Raw genomic sequence first — 10,329 nt, forward strand, 5'->3', positions numbered from 1 at the left:
GTTTTTGGAAGTCTGGTGAGTTTTTCTGGCACAAACACATCTATTCAACCTGTGGAGAGTATCTTGAATCTGTTCCTTAGGTTCTGTTTTGACACTTATCATTCCTAGTGAGTAGATTTAGCTTCTCAAGATTTGTTGGGTTCATCTAAGTTAAAACAGTTACTTTAGCGTTTTAATACACTTGGTTCTCTTGTTGGTTAATGTGATTATGTCACGTTTTCAGCTCGTTTTTTTCCTCGTTCCTTAAAAGGGTTTGATTGGATTGAACCACGTTTATTCTCATTGTTTTGATTTGAACAAGTCAGGTTTAACTTACTGAAGGGCTTGAGTTGATTTCCCAGCTTCTCTAATTATTTTGGGTTGTTTAACATACAGTAATTAGATTATCTAACCAGTGGTATAAGTTATGTTGGTTTGTTTAAGTTAGAATAGCAAGGTGCCCGAACTCCCTACTTAGTGATCAAACTCCCTGCAGGGTGCCCGAACTCCCTACTTAGTGGTCGAACTCCCTGCGAGGAGCCCGAACTCCCTACTTAGTGATCGAACTCCCTGCAGGGTGCCCGAACTCCCTACTTAGTGGTCGAACTCCTTGCGAGGAGCCCAAACTCTCCCTTTGACCCCGAGTCACACAAAGCAGAGACCCGAACTGGCCCGTCTTATGACAGTTCGGGGCCCCCCCTTATCCGAGTTCGAAACTTCGCCTCACGCACCGCTCTAGGCACTTCGCTTCCGGATCATTGAACTGGACGAACCACGCCGTACCTGACACCGAAGGAGTCCGTATCCAGGGGCGGCGCACCTGACTGACTTGGGATCTGACGCTTGACGGCCGCATTTCAAACGGCCACCTGCCACCGTCACCTGTCACCACTGCCTCCAGTTACAGAGACGGCTCCGACAAAAGGAGCAGTGACGGTTCTGCCCCAGTAGAGGCGATGACGCCCGAACTGGCAGAAGCACGGAAATACTCATTCCCGACCTGACAGGAGTCTAGGAGTGAGTGCGCGATGTGGTATAAAAGGCTCTCCATCCCCAAAGAGGAGGTATGCAAACTTTGCGCTATCTAGTTTATCTTGCCTTTGAAGGATTCTAACTTAAGCTTCAGAGCCTTTACACTGGGTTCTCCCCGGAGCTTCCTCATCTCCTCCGTTTCAGGTTCTCTGCTACTCGGTTCAGAGGTAAGATCGCAGACAGCTAAGACCGGCCGGATTGCGCATCATCAATTGGCGCCGTGTGGGAAGCGCTTCAAAAAAGCCTCCCTCCAAACTCTCATACCCCCCTTTTCTTCTTCAAAAAACCCAACACTCATGGCCTCTTCCAGCAACGCCGGACGCGGCACGGAGATAAACACCACCGGGGAACAGCTTCAAGTTCCCATGGTGTGTGTTGGACAGTTCACCATCCCCCTTTCGGTGGATGGAATCCCCAGTTTGAATGCGCCACAAGCAGTGGTGCCCGTAAACCTTCCTACCACAAGCATCCCCTTTTCCTCCCCCTATTGAGACAACCTTTACTGAACCGACTGCCGTCCCCCTGGCAGCCAGCCAAAACCGGTTGGACGACCTGATGCAGTTCATGCGGGCAATGCAAGCCCAAATGCAACTGTTCCAGCAACACTAGCTTCACCAGCTTCACCAGCACCAAGTGCTGCACAATATCTCCCAGTATCACTATCAACTCCCCCAACTGCCGCTGAACCAACCACTACTTCCACCTCGCCACCCTGCTCCGAGGCCGGTCAAGGCCTCCCCGCAGGATGGACGCCCCCACCAAGGAAAGGCCTCCAGGCCCCAGAACCCCCTAATAGCCAGGCCTCGTCTCCAGGTCGAAGAGAGAAAAAAATCATCCCCGCCTCGTAGCTCGCAGGCGGGTCGGGAACCTCGCCCGCGAGATCGGCACCTCGGCGCTCCAAGCCCGAGTTCCCACTCACGGAAAACCGATTCGGCGCACTGGCAACAGCAGACTACCAGCATTTCGGGCCCATCGAGCTCGGCAACACGGAGGCCAGCAGGGCCAGTACAAGGCCCACTCAACAGCGAAGGCGCCGGCGAAGTCACCGAACCGCCACCCGTGTCCTGTCTGAGCTCAGAGGCAAAGAAGAGACGAGCTCGGACAAGGTAGGAGTTGCCCCGATTCTCTCAGTTCCTTCCCCCCTCGCATCAGAACTCCTGGCGGTCCCCTTGCCCAGAGATTTCAAGCTCCCACCTCTGGACAAGTATGACGGGTCCTTCGACCCCAACGACCACGTTGACTCTTTTCCAGTCCCAAATGCACCTCGCCAGGGCCAGCGAATCATGCATGTGCGTGGCCTTCACCACCACCCTCAGGGGGGTAGCCCGCACTTGGTACAGGAACCTGGCCCCCGGGTCGATAAAGTGTTGGGCTCAGTTCGTGCAGGTCTTCACCGCACACTTTGTCACCAGCAAACGGTGCCCCAGAGCAGAGGAAAGCATCTTCGGAGTAGTCCAAAGGGAAGGAGAATCCATACGGGGCTACATCAAGCGATTCAATGAAGCATGCTTGCAGATACCGCGGTTAGACCCCGCGGTGTAGCTCGCGGCGGCAAAAAGAGGGGTAACGCACAAAGAATTCAAATGGCACATGGTAGCTAACCAGCCCGCAACCGTGACCGAATTCCTCAAGGTCGTGGACAAGTTCATGAGGACAGAGGAAGAAATCAACCAACGAACTGAGGGCGGGAACGAGAAAAGAAAGAGGGAAGGCGAGCCCTCTAACCCAGTCGACCGGAAGAACCCGGACCAAGAGCCGAAGCCGAACCAGTCGTTTTGAGCTCCCCTAGATCTTAATGACGATCATGGACGCCCCATACGTGATCTTAATGACGATCACAAGGCGGATCGAGATCTTAATGACGATCAAGGACGCCCCATACGTGAAGTGGCCACCTCGCCTAAAGGGAAATCCAAACGAAAGAAATAAGAATTTGTATTGTAGTTTCCATAGAGACCATGGTCATAGCACCGAGCAATGTAATAATCTCCGGGACGAGATAGAGGGCTCATCCGTCGTGGATACTTGAGAAACTTTGTACAGCACAACCATAATAACAATAAGGCAGGTTGGCCAGGGGAACACGAAAAGGATGCCCCCGAATCTAGCAGTAGACCTGCTGAACCGTTGCAGCGACAGCCTCCGGAAGAGAGGCCAGTTCGGGGAACCATCCATGTAATTGTGGGAGGTTCGGTGGTAGCAGGATGTACCTCGGCAGCAGCTCAAACTTTAGTTTGCGAAGCGGCCCTCGAGGAACGGAACCCCCCAAAGAGACCAAAGACCGAAGAACCAATCTTCTTCACGAAGGACGACGCGCGAGGGGTCCACTACCCCCACGATGACACGCTTGTCATTAAACTTAGGATCAGCGACTTCGAGGTCAGACGCGTACTCGTAGATTTGGGCAGCTCGGCGGACATCCTCTTTAAATCAGCATTTGACCAGCTACAGCTACAGAGGAGCGAACTGAAGCCCGCGAACACTCCCCTGGTGGGTTTCAGCGGAGAGGAAGTCAGGCCCTCGGAAAAATAACAATACCTGTGGAAGTCGGCACATGGCCTTGCGCGGTTAGACTCAACCATGATTTCCTAGTGGTCGCGACCCCCTCCCCATACAATGCCATAATAGGGCGGCCGATCACGCATATCCTACGGGCAGTGGTCTCCACCTACTATTTGGCCATGAAGTTCCCTACGGACTTCGGTGTGGGGGTAGCGCAGGGCGACCAGCTCGAGTCCCGCAAGTGTTATGTTGCTGCCCTGAAGGGAAAAACCAAGGCAGCCAACGACCTCGAACTGGAGCGGCCTGCGGAGCAAGGCGAGGAACGAGCTTCGCCCACAGAGGAAACAGTCGCAATCCCGACTTCGACTACAGACCCAGCTCGCACACTCCATATCGGTGCTTCCGTCGAAGAACCCCTACAAACCGAACTGGTGAGATTTTTACTTCAAAATTTAGATATTTTTGCATGGTCCGCGGCCGACATGCCCAGTATTGACCCTGGCCTTATAACTCACAAACTTAACACTGACCCTGTAGTCAGACCCGTTAGAGAGAAGAAACGCAACTTAGCCCTAGAACGCTGGAGGGCGGTCGACGAGGAGGTCGAGAAGCTCATCGCAGCAGACTTCAAAAGGGAAGTCCATTACCCGAGCTGGGTGGCCAACCCTGTGCTGGTAAAAAAGGCGAATGACAAGTGGTGCATGTGCATCGACTACACCGACCTGAACCAAGCTTGCCCGAAAGATTGCTTCCCCCTCCCCAGAATTGACCGCCTAGTGGACGCGACCTCGGGACATGAGTTGCTAAGCTTCTTGGAAGCCTACTCAGGCTACAACCAAATCCGGATGGACCAGTCCGATGAGGAAAAAACCAGCTTCATAACCGAGTTCGGCCTGTACTGTTACAAGGTCATGCCCTTCGGATTAAAAAATGCCGGGGCAACCTTCCAAAGACTTGTAAATAGGCTGTTTCAGCCCTTGATTGGCATGAAGATAGAATGTTATGTAGATGACATGGTCGTCAAGACACAGTTTTCACAAGAATTAATACATGACTTAGATTCTGTCTTCCAAATCCTGCGTCAGTTTAGCATGACATTGAACCCCAACAAATGTGTCTTTGGCGTCACCTCGGGCAAATTCCTAGGCTACATTGTCAATCGGCGCGGTATTGAGGCCAACCCGGACAAGATAAAAGCCATCCTAGATATGAGACCACCTCGGAAAGTAAAAGAAGTTCAGAGGCTAAACGGCCGCATAGCCGCTCTAAGCCGCTTCATGTCCAAGTCAGTAGACCGTTGCCTACCTTTCTTCAAAGCAATCAAAGGCAAAGGGTTCGAGTGGACCCAAGACTGCCAGCTCGCGTTTGACGAGCTAAAAGGTTACCTCGCCAGTGTGCCAACCTTAGCCCGGCCCGAGGAGGGTGAGGTCTTAGAACTGTACCTCTCGGCAAGCGACGAGGTGGTCAGTTCGGTACTAATAAAGGAAACAGACCGGGTCCAGCGACCCATATATTATGTTAGTAAAATTTTGCAGGAAGCAGAGACAAGATACCCGCAGATAGAAAAGCTAGCATACTTCCAGGCTCACACCGTCATCGTCCTGACCGACAAACCTCTGAGACAAGTTTTACTCAAACCCGAGGTTTCCGGTCGATTGACGAAATGGGCCATCGAACTCAGCGAGTACGACCTCCAGTACAAGCCAAGAACTGCTATTAAGGCCCAAGCCTTAGCAGATTTTATCGCCGAATGCACATTTAGCCTCGAAGCCCCTGAGCCGGTCGAGCCCAAGATCCCCAGTTCGGGCGAGCTCAGAGTTCCCAAGCCAATCGAGTCTGAACCCCGTGAAGTAGCAGCCAGTGTAGCATCTCTCCTGGTTAGACCAAGCGCGAACTGGGATGAGGAGCCCTAGATCCTTCACGTAGATGGCTCCTCGAACCAGCAGGGCAGCGGGGCTGGAATAGTGCTACGCGGCCCGAGCGGAACAAAGTTGGAATACGCACTACGCTTTGAGTTCGCGGCATCCAACAACGAGGCGGAGTACGAGGCACTGATAGCCGGGCTGAACCTAGCGCACAAGGTCGGAGCAAAGCACGTAGTTATCTGTAGTGATTCCCAGCTCGTGGTCAACCAAGTTACAGGCGAATACGAAGCACACGAGCTCACAATGATTGCATACTTGGCAAAAGTAAAGGAGGCCCTGCTCAACTTCCAGTCACACTTCATCAAGCAAATCCCGAGGTCAGAGAACACTGAGGCCGATGCCCTGTCCCGACTAGCCAGCACGAGCCACAACGCCATGAGAACCATGTACGTAGAGGACTTACCTCGGCCCAGCATTCTCGGTGGGGCAGAAGAGGTCGCTCCCGTCTCTGAAGCAGAGCCGAGCTGGATCGACCCACTCGCGAGCTTCCTGCTAGACGGAACCCTCCCCGTGGACCGCAACGCAGCTAAGAGGGTGCAGCGCCAGGTAGCCAAATACCTCATAATAGACGAACGGTTGTACCGACGATCCTACACGCTCCCCTACCTGCGATGCTTGCGCCCTGCCGAAGTCGAGCTCGTACTCCGCGACACTCATGAAGGCTTGTGCGGCGGACACCTGGGGGGCAGAGCCCTCGCTCAAAAAGCACTTCGACAAGGATACTACTGGCCAACGATGAGGACAGAGGCCATCGAGCTTGTTAGAAAATGTGACAAGTGTCAGAAGCATGCCAATATCCACCATCAGCCCGCTGCCAACCTCAAATACCTCACCAGTCCATGGCCCTTCGCCCAATGGGGCATTGACCTTCTGGAGCCATTCCCACCAACGACAGGCGGGAGAAAATTCCTAGTGGTGGCAGTAGATTACTTCACAAAGTGGATAGAAACTAAACCTCTGGCAACAGTTACAGCCCGAAACATACAGAACTTCTTTTTGAAGAACCTAGTATGTCGCTTCAGGCTACCTCGGGTACTGATCTCCAATAACGGCAAACAGTTCGAGGATATCAAGTTCCAAGAATGGTGCCAAAGTATGGGAATTAGTCAAAACTTCATGTCGGTCGCACACCCGCAGGCAAATGGCCAAACAGAAGTAATGAACAGAACCATCCTCCGCGGACTGAAAGCACGACTAGACCGAGCTAAAGGGTTGTGGGCGGACGAGCTACCAAGTGTTCTATGGGCTCACCGAACCATGGAAAAAACCGCCACAGGAGAGACCCCCTTTAACCTCACCTACGGCACCGAGGCGGTAATCCCGGCGGAAATCGAAGTACCTACGCTGCGACTAGAAGCATACGACGAGCAGACAAAGGAAGACGAGTTACGCACCAACCTTGACCTACTGGACGAGGTGAGAGACCTCGCGCACATCTGAACTGCGGCCAACCAGCAAAAGGTAGCTCGGTACTATAACGTGCGAGTAAAGAAGAGGAACTTCCGCGTCGGCGACCTGGTTCTCCGTAAGGTCATGGTACCTGAACCCGGCGTAGGGAAACTTGGACCAAATTGGGAAGGACACTACAGAGTAAAGAAAGCACTCGGGGGGGCATACGAGCTTGAAACCCTAGAGGGGAAACAAGTACCCCGAGCAAGGAACATTGTCAACCTAAAGTGATACTACCTATAGACTGCCAAGCAAAGTGGATAAAATCACCACCAAAGCCTACGGGCTAGGATGCCGAGCTAACGAAGGAATCTTGGCACAAGCAAGCAAAGAAAACAGTCCGCCCGAGTGCGGTAATAGGCAGAAAACAAACCAGACGTATAGTCAGTTCGGCAAATACATGTAGTTCGGCAAATATGCTCAATTCGGGAGAGAATAACCAGCACTTAAACAAATCCTTCCATTCCAAAAGTAGGGTAGTACATAAAAAAAAAAAAAAAATTTACAAGCCCGGAGCTATTTCTTCATCATCAGAAGGCACTTCAACAAAACCCGAAGGCCCCGCCTCGCCCTCAGAGTCTGGCTTGGCGTTAGCAGCATTAGCCATCTCCTGAGTTATGCGCGAAGTGGATATGGCGCTAACATCAAGCTCGGGGTACATATTCCGGATCATCCACCGGCTTAGTTTAAAACCCCTCCTATATGAATCCACCATCAGATCATCAAAGCCCGACGAAGCAATGTACTCATCGACGGCCTTCTTCTTGGCATCTTCGATACCTTGAGAAAAGATCTGCGTCCTCTCCCTGATATCCTCCTGAAGATACTCGACTTGATGCTGCAGATCCAGCCTCAAGTCCGCCATGTGCTTCACCACCACTCCCATGGCCTTGGCATCTCTCTGAGACCTCGCCTGCCTGATCCGTGAAAAACGAGCAGTCTCTTCAGCAGCATGAGCAGCAGCCTCAGCAGCACGAGCAGCCTCCTCGGCAGCGCGACGAGCCTCTTCGGCAGCTCGTGCCTGCCTCGAGCTCCTCTCCACCTGAGCCGCTAAAGCGTGAATAGAAGAATTCACCTACCAAAAGAGACCGAATGATCAAAAGAACCAACAAAACAAAAGCCAAAGAGCTCTAAAAAAGGAAAACACTTACCACCATGGCATGGGTAACAGCACGGCAGGCCACTTGATGCAAAGGGAGATCAGTCCACGCCGCGACCTCCTCGGGGAAGATAGCCTCTTTGCTCTTTTGAAGAGCATGGGTCGGCGTCAACACACTCCTGAAATCCCCCGGGGCCCCCGAGCCCGAGGGCCCAGCTCGCGTATGAGCAGACCCAGAGTAAGCAGGAGCCCCAGAGTATGTAGGAGCCCCTGTGTATGTAGTCTCAGCATAAGGGCCCCCCGCCGGCTCCTGCATCGGAGGGACCATCTCGGGCCCCCTGGGCGGATCTTCTGGCTGGTAGCCCGGCACCTCGGCGCGAGTTCGCTTGGCAACCCACTTTCTCCTCTTCATGCCTTGAAACAAGTGCCCACCCCGGGTCCCTCGTGAATCCATCACACCTACGTAAAGAAGTTCGCCATCAGTAAAAAGCAAGAAAGACAGCAAGATAAGAGTCACTAAGTGAAGAACTTACCCGAGCTCAGGCCGGCCGCAATGACCTTGGCCTCCGTCAGATACTGTTCACACTTCAGCCCAAGCCGCGCCCATTGCCGGAGGCCCTTCGCCGTCTCCTTGTCAAGCGTAACCCCGGAGTCAGGAGCGGCCATCCCCCACCCGGTCTGAAAAGGCCACCCCAGCACACTTCGCACCCCGAAATAGTCCCGCTTCCTTGTTGGGACCTTGTTGGGGAGCTCGTGTAAAAGCTTAAAATCCGGGCAAGGAGACAGGTAGTAAGCCCGCCTGCGCCCGGGGAGAGGACCCGCTTGCTTCTTAAGCATCCAGGTTGAAGAAAAAATCTCCAAGTCCAACGGAAAGCTCTCATCACAGAAAAGGGAGATTGTCCCCACCAAGTTGCGAATGGAATTCGGGTGAAGCTGGCCGACTGTCACGCCGAAGTGGTTCAAGACTTCGACGAAGAGGGGGTGGAAAGGCAATCGCAGCCCCGCGGTGAGCTGCTCCCGGAATATTACGATCTCATCAGGACCGTGTTCCCAAGGAAAGCCACCCGAAGGTATAAAATAAGCATACTCCCCGGGCAAGTTATAGTAAGTAATGAGGGATTGGAGCCCCTCGGGCATCATGGTCGAAGGGCCGAACTTGTCTAACATCCAACCCCGGCGAGAGGTGGACGCCAAACTACCCAAAGCGCCACGACCTATAGGCTCGAACTCTTCCTCGAGCTCTACCTCCGGCTTGCTAAGGCTATCGGGGGATGCAACTTGGTTCGTAGAACCTACATCAGACCCGCTGAAATGACTATCTGAGCCATTCGAGCTAGACATTGGGAGTGACGAGACCCAGGAAAGTATTCACCCGGACAAAAGCTATAGACCATAGGAGCGCGGACGAACGGAAGACCTTGAGCGCGAACTGAAAAAACCCGGATGCGAACTGGATGCGAGTTGAAACTCAGACGCGAGTTCGAGAGAAATACAAAAGCGACAACAACCGGGGTCCCCCCCCCCCCGCTATTTATGCTCACAGTGACCAAAAGGCAACGACTTAGATCAAAGCCAATCCGACGGCCTACGGCCGCCCTGACCGCGCGTCCCCCGAGACCGAGACGTGATTGGTGCACGTCTTTCTGAAACTGACAGCGCCGACGCACGTCTTTCTGAAACTGACAGCACCAGCGCACATCTTTTCGAAACTGACGGAACGCCAACGCACGTCTCCTCAGAAAAAACGGCAGCGGCACGTCTTTTTTAAATTTGAAAAAATGCCTGCTTTCGCGCCCCCAAGTGGCGCGCTTTTTTTGAAATTTCGAAACAAACGCACGCGCCGCCACATCTATCAACATTTAGACAGGCCGACACGCTTCCCGCATAAGTGGACACTCGAAGAAACCCAAGAAACCCTGACAACGCACCTCGCGCCAGCAGAACCAAGATTCAAAGTGCAGGACAAATCTACCTGACACCTTGCGAACTCCCCGCGCCAGGGCAAGACCCTTAGCACGAGGAGTGGGGGGCAATTGATGAAGGAAGATTTGGGCCGACCTCGCAAATCACGGCACGTGGCAAAAAAGGCAAGTAGCTCAGCAGTTAAGTCAGCGTACCGAGGGTACAAATGCCAAAGGGAAGGGACCAGCAGGCCCGAACTCCCTACTTAGAGCTCAAACTCCCTAGCAAGGGGCCCGAGCTCCCTACTTAGTGGTCGAACTCCCTGCAAGGTGCCCAAACTCCCTACTTAGTAATCGAACTCTCTGCAAGGTGCCCGAACTCCCTACTTAGTGATCAAACTCCCTGCAGGGTGCCCGAACTCCCTACTTAGTGGTCGAACTC

General features: G+C 53.3%; 1 protein-coding gene across 1 annotated transcript; it reads right to left on the reverse strand.

Moving 5' to 3' along the window:
* Positions 1-7,347: 7,347 nt before the first annotated feature.
* Positions 7,348-9,495, reverse strand: LOC148790825 (uncharacterized). The gene is made up of 3 exons (XM_088890852.1): positions 8,520-9,495; positions 8,039-8,445; positions 7,348-7,962 (listed from the first exon to the last, which is right to left on the reverse strand). The coding sequence occupies exons 1-3, from the start codon at positions 9,325-9,327 to the stop codon at positions 7,390-7,392; spliced, it is 1,788 nt and encodes a 595-aa protein (XP_088746978.1). The 5' UTR covers positions 9,328-9,495; the 3' UTR covers positions 7,348-7,389.
* Between the last annotated feature and the right edge of the window lie 834 nt (positions 9,496-10,329).

The sequence above is a fragment of the Nelumbo nucifera genome, chromosome 6 (genome assembly GCF_055504915.1).
Source record: "Nelumbo nucifera cultivar China Antique chromosome 6, China Antique-T2T, whole genome shotgun sequence".
Classification (NCBI taxonomy): domain Eukaryota; kingdom Viridiplantae; phylum Streptophyta; class Magnoliopsida; order Proteales; family Nelumbonaceae; genus Nelumbo; species Nelumbo nucifera.